Source organism: Mesoplodon mirus (genome assembly GCF_964341445.2).
Source record: "Mesoplodon mirus genome assembly, chromosome: 13".
Taxonomy (NCBI): domain Eukaryota; kingdom Metazoa; phylum Chordata; class Mammalia; order Artiodactyla; family Ziphiidae; genus Mesoplodon; species Mesoplodon mirus.
Window position 1 is genome coordinate 15,886,697 of NC_138989.1, and position 14,593 is coordinate 15,901,289.

The following is a 14,593-nucleotide window of genomic DNA, read 5'->3' on the forward strand; positions in this document are numbered from 1 at the left end:
GCCACAAACAACAAAACAAAAAAAAAACAAAGCTACAAGGGGAGGAGACAAGATTAACAAAATACTGATAAGTGTTACAGCTGAGGGTTGGGAAAAAGAAGGTTCATCGTCCTATTTTCTCGACTTCGGCGTGTGTGAAAACTTCAATAATAAAAGAAGGTTTTTATAAATTATAAAAAGATAAAAATGTAAAAGCTCCTATTAACTCTCCCCCTACCCCACTCATGGCTGGTCACCTGAAGGAGAGAAAGAGGGCTGAGGACGGCTGTCAGGCAGATGGCCTCTCTGGTGTGGGGGCCACGAATAATAAGACAGCAGTAACCACGTAGGCGGGCGCCAGACCGGGCCTTCTTCCCGGTCTGAATGAACTTCTGTTTCCCTTTGGCATCTGCCCTCCGCACAGAGGAACACTGGAATTCTCACTCCGTCCTCTTTACTGCAAACTCTGTGGTGTTACCAGGCACCACCGGCAGCCTGGTAACAGGCTGAAAGCCCCCACTTCCAGATGCCACGCTGCACGGCCTGTCACCATTTCCCCACAGTGGAGTTGGGGAGGCTCATCCCCAGTGAGTCCGTGGCATCATCCAGGAGTGAAAGGGCAGTTGGAGATTCTCATCACCAGAGAAGGTCCCAAGTGATGGACAAGCATTTACAAAGCACCGTGAGGGACAAAACCAATCCAAGATTTGGTTCCTTTCCAGGTGCTTGTTTGAAGTTAAGTCACCTCCTTCCTCCAACAAGGTGAAGCAGAAAAACAAATCTAGAAGACACGGTCCCCAGAGGAGAACAGGTTCTGACATAGGAAACAGCAGCAAACAGTACAAGACAAATCTATCATTAATAATCTATGATTAAGTGTGTAATTAATTATGCGGTGTGGAATTTAGGGAGTGAGATCCATGAAAACTAAGTGAAGCAGGTTTCTGGGAGGAGGTGAGGCTTGAGGCAAGTGAGGGGCTAAGATGGGTACAAGGAAGGAAGGAAAACATCCCAGCAAGTTAGGGACATAAGCAAACGTGGCTAAGAGGCCAGAGTTAGTGGCCTCAGAGTTAGGGTGAAGGAAACTGGTCAGAGTCTGGAAGCTGAGTTCTGTCAGTGTGGGAAATGAGGTTAGGTGAGGAGATGGGGGGCCTTGAGAACTGGGCAGGGGATCTTCAACGGCTGAGAAGCACAGCATGGTAGACTTAGAGTCAGAAGTTCTGGAAGTTCAAACGGCAGCCAACTACTTGCTAGCCACATCCTTGGGGACAACTTTCTCCCTTCTCCTGGGCTTCAGTGTCTTCATCTTCAAAATGAAAATGCTATGCCTCTGGTGGGAGATTGGGAGCCACTGAAGGTTTCTGAGCAGAAGAGTGACAGGAGAAATGCTGAGAGTAGATTAGCATGAAGGGCGAATGGAAGGGCAGAGGCCGAGAGTAAAAGAGCAGCTGGCGTCTTGTGAGGCGATGAGAGCCTGCACCCCTGGCATCAGGAGAGATTCCCGTCTCTGCTGCTGCCCACCTGGGCGGTCCTGGGCAGGTGCCTTGATCTCTCGGAGCACCCAGGGGACACAAGATCTACCTACCGCATAAGATCTGGGGATGCAATGAGATGATTTCCCTAGCCCAAAATGCAGCACCAAGCAGACAATAAATGCTAGTTTCTTTCCTTCCTCTAAGACCACAAAGACAACTAGGAAAGAAAAATCAACCGGACCTGGTGAATGGCAAGGTATGGGAGAAAGAAGAGAAAGATGAGTTAAGGGATGCTCTGAGGATTCCAGCCTACAGGGTCAGAAAATACACAGGACAACCACCAGAGATGAGAAGTAAAAGGGGATATTTGGTCTGAAGGGGAAAACAACAAAATAACAGGTCTGGTTGTGAATGCTTGAGTTTGAAGAGCTATGACAGCCAAGAAGAAGTGTGGAAGGCACAATTCAAAAGGTAGAACCAGAGCCCAGAAGCAACACAAACTTAGTGGTAATCAGACTAGGGTGAAAATGGACGCACTCCTCAGTGAAGAGCAAGTTTAAAGCAGGATAAGCAGAGGGCCCAGACCATGTCTTGGAGAACCACCAGAGTTAACTGGTTGGGAGAAGAAAAAGCAACGAACAGCAAGAAGAGCACAAGGGAGGGGAGGAAGGAATAAACCAGGCACATGCTGCTGCGGATCAGAGAAACAAGAAAATGGTGGGAATGAGGAACTGGACAGCTGTCTCAAGAGCAGCTCACGGAAGAAAGAGGCCAGAGAAAAGACTATTTTCTAATCTTAATAAGAAAGCCACTGGTGTCTTCTCAAAGTGTTACTTCAGCATACTGTGGGCTGTCACGTTCCAAGGTTAAAGAAGAAAGGGGCTAAGAAGAAATGGAGGCTGAAGCACAGGCCCACAGTGCGGAAAGCAGCAAGCTGGTTCAGAGGCAAAGGGGAAGGTACAGCAGAGATGGGAAAGCACCTGGAAGCACCTTCGGTTCTTCAATTCTCTGTAAAGATGTCAAGCATCTCCAGCAAATGAAAACAACTCTAAAGAGAAAAACCTGACACTGGAGGGGCACAGAACAAAAGCAAGGGGTGGTGGGGCGGCGGCGGCGGTGGAGTGGGCTGAAAGAGAAATAGTTCAAAGGAAACAAAGGAATTTCTCCAGAATGGAGCTTGTGGAATAAAACCCCTTAGCCACTGTGATGCTCTGCCCACCAGAAGGTAGCAGCCCTTCTATGAAGCAGCTGGGAGCTCAGGCCTGGATGGAAAAGCCTGGTGACAGCTCAAGGCTGCCCTCCCGGAGCATTTTTAATCATGAGGCTGGAGCCCTGGTTGGGGTAGCTGTTCAATATGGCTTTGCTTAGTCACCAAGCAGAAGATTTCCACTAGAGATCACCAGCAAGAATTATTTTTTGAGATACAGCTTTGGGGTGCAGTTAAAGCCTTGTCTCCATAAAACCTAACCATCTCCAAGTAGAATTTGTGGGTTTGAAGAAAGGCACTAGCTCCTCTGTCGGTTGGCAGAGCTGCTGGTGGAATCCAGGACATCTGTGTGGCTGTCAGAGAAATGCCTGCGATGCCCGTGCAAATGGAGCACAGCTTCAGACCACGACAGGGAAGAGAGGCTTGTATAACAGAAGGAGGCTGGGCTTTAAAAAAAAACCCCAATTACTAAGGAAAATAAGCTTTGAAGAGCTGAGAAAATAGAACTCCAGTTAAAAAGGTGTTGTGGAAGGTCCGTCTGTGTGTATTGTGTTTCTTTTTAAATCAGAAACAGAGGGTTCAAAACTAAAATCTGCCTGAAATTCATTACTGCGACCCTGAATGACATCCTTTTAAGCAAGTGTGTAGAGGGGTCTCAGAGACCAAAATGTGCATTCACCAAGCCTCAAACAGGGGCTCCAAATGAAAACTGCATGGGAATAAAGAGGAACATCTCAAAGCAAAGCCTGGAACATTCCTCCACACTTTTTAAGCATCAGAAAGCTGTTCCCTATTGAATATAAGCAAGGGGTCTGAAGCCAATACAAGTCTCTCTTGCTATGGAAAACAGCTCAGATTCAACACAACACAAATACTTATTTTGTGCCTACTGTGTGCCAGGCTCTCTGCTGGATTCTGGGGCTACAGTGAACAAAACAGGACTATCTGTCCTTGCGAGGCCCACAGACTGACCCGGACTATTTTTTAGATAATATGCACACAGCAGACATAAAACAGCAGGATCAAAGTTTGTCTCTTCATTTTTTCACCAACAGTTTCATTTGAACAAGACCTCTTCTTATTCCAACAGACCTCGTAACGCCATCTGCTTCTGTGGATTCACAGTGACAAGAAACAAACATTAAACCAATAACTACACAAATTATTCATGAATTCCAAGGATGGTAAACTCTACAAAGGAAAGGATCTGCTGCTATGTGCACATATAACAGGAAGAATCAATCCAGGCATAGGGACAGGGATCAAGGAGGTTTCCCTGAGAAAATGACAAATGACCCTGATGCTGGGAACTGAAGAGTGAAGAGATGTTAGCAAGGTGAAGTGAGGAAGGAAGAACATTCTAGTACAATCCCACCTGTAACACAATTGAATTAGCTGAAGAATCATATTCCCATTAGGTATGTAATAGGCAGTTCAAACTTTAACATCTCTAAAATGGAAGTTGATCACTTGTCCCAAAACCCATCCCTCCCAGTTTCCCCCAAAACTCATCCCTCCGAGTCTCCCCCAAACCCTTCCTTCCATTCTTCCCCATCTAAGCAAATGGTAACTCCATCCTACTAATTAACTGCTCAAGCCAAAAACTTTCACCTTATCCTGCCTCACTTCTGTCTTAACCATACAATCTATCAACTCTACCTTCAAATACTGACAATTCTACCTTCAAAAAAGTCTCAAGTTCTCAAGCACCTCCGCTGCTGCTGCCCTGGTCAAAGCCAACATTATTTCTCTGTTCAAATTATTGCAATTTGCCTCCCTGCCCATCTCCCTGCTTCTGTCCTTCCCCTTGCAGACTGTCCTCCGTGTGGCAACCTGAGTGATCACCTCAGTCCTGTGCTCAAAACTCTCCTTAGATTTTCCATCTTACTCCAAGTAAAAGCCAACAGCTTTACCCTGACCACAGTGCCCTGTAGGATCTGACCCCTCCGTTATGGCTCCACCTACATTTCCCTCTTGCTCACCCTTCTCTGATAGTACTGGCCTGTCTGCTGATTGTGCACCACGTGCATTAAGCACATTCCCACTTCAGGGCCTTTGCACTTGCTGTTCCCTTTGCCTGGAATGTTCCTGCTGAGGTTATCTGCATGCCTTGCTCCATTATTTCCATCAGGTCTCCACTCAAATGCCACTCTGTCAGAGAGCTCTATGTAAAATGGTGATGCCCCCATCAGCACACCCTTTTTATCTTCCCCTACTTTATTTTCTTCACAACATTTATCACCGTCTCACATAATGAATACTTCCCTGCTTCTTTGTTTACTGTCTGTCTCTCCCAATTGACTCCACAAGGATAAAGACTATGACATGTTCTCTGCTACATCCCCAGAACCTAGACTCCAGCATAGAGTCTGTGCTTACTAAATATTTGTTAAATGAATGAACAAATTAATCACTGCCACCACCAATGGCTACTGTTTGGGGGAGATATTTTGGGGATGTCTGCCCAACTCCCTATAACCTTCATCTGAGAACTATTTTTACCCAAACACAGTGGTCCATGAAGATGTCTTTGTTCTACGTGATGGTGTCCTTGGACCAGAGATGAATGGCGTCTGAGCCAGTGAAAATCGCTGAGACTTTGATACAATGACTGAAAGTTGCTAGTTTCAATATCTGAAAGGGGTAAGAAGTAAAGTTCGTAAGTCAAGAAGCAAAGAAACCTTCTACAGGGAAAGAAGAACAAAGCAGGTGTGTGGAGAGCTGGGGTTCTGGATACAGAGGGGGCAGTGAGATGGAAGAGGAGGGTGAAGGCAAAGACTGGCAGCCAAAGGACTATCAACAGCAAGATTTCCATCCTCAACTTGGGTCCTGCAGTCAGATGATGTCCAGGCTCAGCTCACAGTGCCCCTTGGCAACTCAGGTCTAGAGACTCAAAAGGGAAGAACAGGCACAGAGAGGGCAGATACCCTATAAGTGTAGCCAGGCGATATGCCTCTCACGGTGACACACAAGGGCTGAATTCAGGTTTCGGGTAACTTGCACATCGTAGGGACAAAATTGCAGGATCAAAACCTGCCTCATCAGTTATTTAGTGTCCATCTCATTTTGACAGAACTTTACTGCATTTCAACAAATCTAGAAATACTTTCCACTTCTTTACAGTCATGGCAGAGATACGCAGGAGACAAAAGATGTTTACAGAAAAGGACAATCTCATTTTACTACAGTAAAAAAAAAATTGGAGAAAGAAAGGGAAAAAATGGGGACTCTATAGGAAAAATTAAAAACTTGGGTTTGCAATGTTTTGACCATACCACATATCCTAGAAGAAAACCACGAACCTGAATTTATTTCAGGATCAAAGGAGAAAAGAACCAAAGAGCTTCACAAGAGACTTTGTATTTTAAGATGCATCAAAATCGGAAGTAATTTATAAGTGTCTTCTAGGGAAAAATTACCCAAAAGAACACAAAGAGTTTCACAGAAAACGAGAAGCCGGGCACACAGACAAACAAAACTTAGCTATCAGAGTTAAATTATCAGTGGCATTGCAATTTAGAGCTTTGGTTCACTTTAAAGACCATCAGAACACACAGTAAGAAGGAACTGATCCCAAATTTATCACCTCCTGGGAAACAACTAAGGTACAACCACTAAAATAATAATGCCTTGCTGTTGGATCAAACTTCAGCTTCAGAGGATTTAGATTTTAATGAGTCTCTGCTTCCACATACCTAAGTTCTTCTATAATGGTTCATTCTGTTCTCAGCTTTATTCCCCTGGCCCCAACCTTAAAGGGCAATTTTTTGAAAACTGACTGGATTTAAGAAGCAGGTACATAAGAGATCTAGAAAGCAGGCCATCAGCTATTTGGATCTAGCTTCAGTTTAAATGAAACGTTAATGCCCTGATTTAGTGCCTGACAATTTATCACCCCAGCCTGACATCTACAGAGGACTTAGTAGAGTACAGATGTGATCTTGTTTTTTCCCATTTCCCCTGAAAGCCAACTCAGTTTTCCCCCATTTTGTTGTTAATAATGTATAAAAGATGAACTGAATTTCAGATGTCACAGACTGAAACCATCAGGTCAGCGTTTAGAATCAACCTTTTTCCATGGCCAGAAAAGTCGAGCTAGGATTTCCTTCTAAGTTCTATCCTGACCCCGCCAAAGGGATCATAAAAAACTCCCTACTGCCACAAGCTGTAGGAAGGTTTGACTTTGTTTCTCTAAGCATTGCCTAAGTGAACTTAAAGAATCCACCACTGCACCAGATACCCAATTTGCTGCTGTAATTTTTTTAAAGTTCATAGTCACTTTATAGGAAAAGTGGTCTGTGCAAATGATGGCCTCAGCTATTTTGAAGTGTAACATAAAAATGGGACTAGATTACAAAATAGCTCACTGGGACTTCCCTGGTGGCACAGTGGTTAAGAAACTGCCTGCCAATGCAGGGGACACAGGTTCGAGCCCTGGTCCAGGAAGATCCCACATGCCGCAGAGCAACTAAGCCCGTGCACCACAACTACTGAGCCTGTGCTCTAGAGCCCGCGAGCCACAACTACTGAAGCCTGCGCACCTAGAGCCTGTGCTCTGCAACAAGAGAAGACACTGCAATGAGAAGCCCGCACACCACAATGAAGAGTAGCCCCTGCTCGTCGCAACTAGAGAAAGCCCGCGCTCAGCAACAAAGACCCAATGCAGCCAAAAATAAATAAATAAATAATAATTTTTAAAAAATAGCTCACTTTTTAAAAAAATTTATTTATTTATTTTTGGCTGCTTTGGGTCTTTGTTGCTGCATCGGGCTTTCTCCAGCTGCAGCAAGCAGGGGCTACTCTTCGTTGCGGTGCGCGAGCTTCTCATTGTGGTGGCTTCTCTTGTTGCGGAGCATGGGCTCTAGATGCCTGAGCCTCATTAATTGTGGCACATGGGCCCAGCTGCTCTGCGGCATGTGGGATCTTCCCAGACCAGGGCTCGAACCCGTGTCCCCTGCATTGGAAGGAGGATTCTTAACCACTGCACCACCAGGGAAGCCCCTAGCTCACTTCTTATATTTACCACAAAGGTTTGATATCTTTTAATTTTAATTAAAAATACTTTTCAGACTTTAAATATGCTAACCAAAATTATGTAGGATATATAATAAAAATTAAAGATGAGTAGGGGGTTCCCTGGTGGTGTAGTTGGTTAGGTTTCGGCGCTTTCACTGCTGTGGCCTGGGTTCAATCCCTGATTGGGAACTGAGATCCCGCAAGCCACACGGCCCGGCCAAAAAAAAAAAAAAAAAAAGTTAAAGATGAGTAACAATCATCACTTTTTTTAACACAGAATATCAAAAAATGTTAATATTAACAATAATCAGCGAAAAGAGAAAAATATGCATGCACAAGGCTATCCATTGTATCTTCTTTGTAATATATTTGGAAACTAGCCAAATGCTCATCAATAGGTTGAATAAACTATGGTACATCCACACAGTGGAGTACTGTGCAGTAAAAATGAATGAAGACTATCTGTAGATACTACTGTGGAGTGATCTCCAATGTAATAAAAAAAAGAAGTTGGAAAAAAGTATGTACAATTATGCTACTATTTATCCATGAAAGGATGGGTTATGAATTTACAGATATATATTTGCTTATACTTTTTGAAAGGTAATGATAGACTTCAACTTTTTTTTAAATGGCTATAAATATAAGGATGAAAAGACAGGGATAGAAGATAAACTTCTTTGAATGTACTTTTTATATTTGACTTTAGAATCAAAGGTAATATTTTATATAATTGTAAATAAAATTTTATAGAAAGAAATTTCTGAAATCCAAACATAAAATGAAACAACCTAGTTGTATATCCAGTTAGTATATAACCACATAGAGAAGAACTATTACAAATGAGTTGAAAGCACAGTAATTTGACTATACATCTCTGAAGGATCTACCCTAAGGATTAAAAAATAAAAGCTGGAAAAAAAATTAAACTGTTTTCAGTAATGATATTATTGGGGGTAGCGGAAGTCTTATTAGTCTGAGTCCTAAATTTGAATTGGAAGTATCATTTGGACTCATAATTTATTTCAAGAAAACAATTTTTTCTAGCTCCACCCACTGAGAAGGAAATAACCAACCTGACCACAATAAACACTTCTGGCTCCCAGACTGTAGTCTCTAAATACCACTTCCCAGGAAAGGAAGAGAAGGAAGGAAGAAAGGGAGGAAAATGAGAGAAAAGCTAACTCACTCCTTGGAGAAATGACTGATTCCAGTTCTGACATGGGAAATGTATTACACTGTAACAACTTATTACACCAGAAAGTAAGGAATCTAGCAAAAACCACCAGAGTTGTATAGGAAGGAGTAGAAGCCAGCTTGCAGAAGCTCCCACTGGTCAAAGCTAAAATAATTTGAGCAACAGAAATGATAAATGCCATAGACAGAAGCACACTAAATATGTTTAAAAAACCCATGAGTACATATTGATAAAAAAAATTTTTTTGGAGAACACTATTTTTATTTATTTATTTATTTATTTATTTTGCGGTACGCGGGCCTCTCACTGTTGTGGCCTCTCCCATTGCGGAGCACAGGCTCCGGATGCGCAGGCTCAGCGGCCATGGCTCACGGGCCAAGCCGCTCCGCGGCATGTGGGATCTTCCCGGACCGGGCCCCCGTGTCCCCTGCATCGGCAGGCGGACTCTCAACCACTGTGCCACCAGGGAAGCCCTGGAGAACGCTATTTTTAAAACTACTTAGTAAACAGGAAAGAATCAAGCATATATCCTGCCTTGGTGACAAAAAGCTTATCTTTATAGAAATATTCCAGCTAATAATGACAAATGATAAAGTTATTACACACCTTATAAGTGAATGGATCTAGGCAATAATTACCAGTTGCTGCTTAGAAAATAAAAAGAGAAGCAACAGGACATAAGCACCTCCTGACACACCATCTCATATGCAGTCTTGCCAAAGAAAAACTGGATCTAACAAATTGTCTAGATAGATCAACTTACAAGAAATACAGGGGAGAAAGGTGTTAAAATCCACCACAGAGACACACTCAGAAAAATCCAGATCGTAAGTAACTCTCTGGACAAAGGACCTGCTTTCTCCAATAACAAAAACAGTAACAAAAAATAGGGTCCTATGGTCTAAATGTTTGTGTCTCCCCATAATTCCTATGTTGAAATCCTAATGCCCAAGGTGATGGTATTAGAAGGTAAGGCTTTTGGGAAGTGATTAGGTCATGAGGGTGGAGCCCTCATGAATGGGATTAGTGTCCTCATACAGAAGGCCCACAGAGCTCCCTCACTCCTTCTGTCAGGAGGGAATACAACGAGAAGTTGCCAATCTGGAAGAGGACCCTCACCGGACCATACTGGCACCATGATCTCAGATCCAGCCTCCAGAACTCCAGAATTCGGAGAACTCTGAGAAATATATTTCAGTTGTGTATAGCCACCCAGTCTATGGTATCTTGTTATATCAGCTGAATGGACTAATACAGAGTGAGAAGAAAAGGGAGTGGAAGAGAAAGGAAGGGAGGGGGAAAGGATGGAATAGAGAGGCTGAAAGGAGAGTAAGAATATAAAGAGGCTTAAGATTTTAAAAACAGTGGGAATTCCCTGGCAGTCTTGTGGTTAGGACTGCACTTTCACTGCCAAGGGCCCAGGTTCGATCCCTGATTGGGGAACTAAGATCCCACAAGCCTCATGGCAAAACAAAACAAAACAAAAAAACAGAGTTTAAAAACAGAGATCCATGGGGAACTTATTTGAAAAATTATCCAACAACAAACAAATTAAAAAAAAAAGACAACTAGTCTAATTGGAACAATGACTAGCTATTTGATGAATTTTTATTATCTTTTTTCAGATGTGGTAGTAGTGTTTTGGTTAATTTTTTAAGAATTCCATGAATACTGAAATATTTATGATATTTCATGTGATATCTGGGGTAACTGGTGAAACTGATAATGGTACATGGGGGTTCTTTTTACAAATCTATTTTAAATTCAAATTTTTTTCATAATCAAGTGGGGAAAAAACACTTCCCAATTCAAACAATCTGCAAGTGTGTGTGTGTGTATGTGTGTATCAAGAAAATGTGAACAGTGACTGATATGTGTTAATATTAAGAAATTATTGTTAATAGTTTTAGGAGTGATAATGATATTCTGGTTATAATTTTTTTTTAATGAAATAGTTACAGATGAAATAACATCTGGGATTTGCTTTAAGATAAGCCAGGGCTGGGGGAGTTAAGTGGGGTATAGTTTAAAAAGACTGGCCAGGGGCTTCCCTGGTGGTGCAGCGGTTAAGAATCTGCCTGCCAATGCAGGGGACACAGGTGCGATCCCTGGTCCAGGAAGATCCCACATGCTGCGGAGCAACTAAGCCCAGGTACCACAACTTTTGAACCTGTGCTCTAGAGCCCGTGCTCCACAACAAGAGAAGCCACCGCAACGAGAAGCCCACACACCGCAACAAAGAGTAGCCCCTGCTCGCCACAACTAGAGAAAGCCCACGCACAGCAACGAAGACCCAACGCAGCCAAAAATAAATTAATTAAATTAATTAAATTAATTTATAAAAAATAAAAAATAAATAAAAAGACTGGCCAGATATCAACAATTGTTAATGCTGAGTGACAGGTATATATTGCTATAATTATACAATTCAATCTGCTTCTGTATATATTTGAAATTTTGCATAATAAAAAGTTTTTAGCTTTTCATTCAAATTTTGATGTAAGATTTCTAAAATTTCTGTACTTATCCCTCTCTCAACTCAAAGCTCCTTAAAGACGAAACCCTGTCCATCTTGTTCACCATAGTGTCTTTGGTGACTAACCCAATGCTGGTATAAAAGAATAAGTGTGAGGTCAAGTCCCTGGTTAGCAATGTTCAGCAATGACCATGACTGTTCTATTCTGTACACATCCTCAGTGCTGCAATTCAATCAATATTTGTGGTACAGAAGTTGGACAATTTACTTAACCTCCCTGAGTCTGAGGCTCCTCGTCTGTAAAATGGAAATAATATCTCACCAAGTTGATCTGACATACTGTGGTTAAAAGGGCTTCATGTGGCCATTCATTTGTTCATTCATTCCACAAATATTTATGAATTCTAAAGTCCTACAAAAAGTATGGAATAATCATTCCCATAAACAGAGTAATATTAATAAAATAACATAAATATTAGCTAAATGTAAATACTCATTCAACAAACATTTATGGAGTTTCTGCTGTGTACCAGGCACTGTGCTACATGCTAAGAATAACTCTGAAGGTAAATATGGCACACACACACACAAAATTGTTTTTGACCAAGTTTTCTGTCACAGGGATGATAACGGAGAGAATAAGATTACAATGAGTTGGCAGGTGACAAACTTCAGTGCAACAGGAACACAGCCCACTCCCACTGGGGACATTCTCCTACCCAAGCTGGTTTCAGGAAAGAAATCAGTTCACTTAACCTCTCAAAGATATAAATTTCAACTCCCAGATTAAAGCCACCATGAGATAACTGTCTTTCACTTATTCACAGCAGTAAAGCTATAGATTCTTTCTAAAGACCCCAGCCAACGCTGGAAATCTTCCGAAGAATTAGATTCTTTTCTTTTTCTGGGGTTTTGCCAGCGGTCCAAACCAGAAGACCCAAATGGAGCTACTGGCTCATCCATTTAATATTAACTGCCAACTCCCTTCTCCCAGAACATAATGCAGCTCTATTTGAAAAAGCCCCCTCAGCAACTTGTTCCATGTCAATCAATGGCCAAATTAAGAAAGGACGCAGATCCGAGCCTTTCAGATCCAATCCCAAACGTGAAACCAACTTCTCTTCCATTAAGAACAGGATCTAATAAATCATGTAAAAAAAATTTTTTTAATAACTTACCTCAAATTCTTCCCAAAAGCCTTGTTTGACTTTATCTGTGGTCTCAGCTAATTTGCTTAGTTCTCGAACCCGACTTTCTATTTCAGCAGCATTGATACGAGTTGTGTTGAGGGGCTAATCAAATTCAGCGGTTGGTGTGAAATGAAGAAAGTATTACAGAAAAAAGCGTTAATGCAAAAAAAAAAAAAAAGACTTCTATGTTGGTGTTCATAGAGGCAAGGACAGGAAGTTCACAGTAAAGTTTTCAAACAGAGTTTCACTTTCCTTTCTGTTCTTTCAGGAAATATATCTTTCTTCAATCTCCACACACTTTGCTGATATAAATTCAAACCTATTTTTCTTTATAAATAGACCACAATGTTAGAGATGGTATCATTTGCCACTAAGTAATAAGTGTGAGCTTTGAAACAGCAATAACTCTAAAATGTAAAGGTATGATCACCTAAAGGTAACCAAAGGTGCATCTACAATGAAAATTTGATAAAAACGTTGCTTTAAAAACTCCATAAGGCCTTTTAGAATTACATATGGAGATAATCATGAAAATGATGTAATATCTACAATTTGTTTCCAAATACTACAAGAAGAAGGTAGTGAGTGGAGTAATAAATGAAATAAGATTTGATGAGTTGATCGTAATTGAAGCTGGGTGATGGGTACACGGAGGTTCACGACACTATTCTACTTCTGTCTGTTTGGAATATTCTATGTTCGGACTTCTTAAACTCTATAAGGAGGGGGAGTTTAGCTTTCCAAAATGCTTACCTGCTTGAGTTGTAGTACTGTGCCCAATGTTTCTACCATAGGATTCTTCTTGTAATGCTCCACAAGATCTGTCAAAGAGTCAAACCGTTCTCCTCCACCAACATCATATTTCAGTTCCTTTCAAGACCAAAAAAAAAATTATGTTCATGACCTTTATGTTAAATTACTGTTTTTCCCAACTCAAGTACAGAGACTAACTCTCCCCCAATAATGGAAAGACTGAAGAGCTGTAAGAGCACAAAGAAAGGGAAGCAACAAAGATGATGAAAATGGAGAAGCAGATCCAATGTAAAAGAGTTCATGGTGAGGTGTGAGAAACCCTAAATAAGTATCCAACATTAACTAGGCCACAAAAAAGTTTCTCTCTCATAGGTTCACTAAATAGCTAGAAAAAAAAAAAGAAAAACCATATTTACTATTTACTTATACTCTAGGCTAAGTGACTATACACAAGGCTGCTGAACAGAAGATAAAGAACTACTTCTCTCCGAAACACAACAAACTCTAAGGCTGGTGAGGCAGCACTGAAACCCAATATACAAGCCTTTACTTTCATCTTCTAATGAAAATTTAAAAGGGAAATTATAAACAGAGACCAGGAAATTTTTTCTGACAAGGAGACCAGAATAGGCTGTTTCAGGAAAACAACAGGAAAATGGTTAAACTTAGAAAATACAAAACCCTAGAAATGATACATGAAGATATTTGGGTATGACCTTTTATTTAAAAATAAATCGAGCGAGGGGGGAAGCAGCACTTTCAGAATGACAGAGTAAGGACCTCTGAAAATCTGCTCTTTCACAAAAGTAACAAGAACCCTGGCAAAAATTGTCATCAACTTTTCCAGAACTCTGAAAATTAACCAATAAAGTTCAAGGGGCATTTATTCAAGAAAAAGATTGAACCTTGATGAGAACAACAAATTGTGGCCTTTTAACTTGCCCTATTCCCACCTACCTCTCCCCAGCTTCTTGGTAGCCTTGAAAACCAATAGTCTCGTAACCACAGTAGCTGTGAAAACAAAGCAGCTTAGCATAACTGGAGTAGACAGATGGATTTGGAGCTCTTTCCAGACCTATCCCTAGACAATGATCACTGTCTGGTCTGTTTAGCAGCTCCCTGGGAAAGCCTTATTTTCAGAGCTTGTCTTTATTTGATTGACTTACAGCTTACTCAGCCTGCCTTCAGGGGATCTCCCAAAAACAATTAGCAGCAATTGTTTAATATCACAGTGGCCTAAGGCAGCAATACCAGTCAGAGCAAATAAGAGATTGATCAAAAACTTAAAAGGAAAATCCA

At 41.5% G+C, this 14,593-nt stretch overlaps 1 protein-coding gene across 4 annotated transcripts in view; it reads right to left on the reverse strand.

Moving 5' to 3' along the window:
• Positions 1 to 14,593, reverse strand: part of PTPN11 (protein tyrosine phosphatase non-receptor type 11) — an 80,208-nt gene that overhangs the window by 35,622 nt on the left and 29,993 nt on the right. For all 4 annotated transcript variants that reach the window (XM_082640160.1, XM_082640161.1, XM_082640163.1 and 1 more), the window contains exons 5-6: positions 13,295 to 13,411; positions 12,530 to 12,643 (exon numbers count right to left, since the gene is read on the reverse strand). In XM_082640160.1, the coding sequence (XP_082496286.1) occupies positions 12,530 to 12,643; positions 13,295 to 13,411 (231 nt within the window). The remainder of the gene's footprint in view (positions 1 to 12,529; positions 12,644 to 13,294; positions 13,412 to 14,593) is intronic.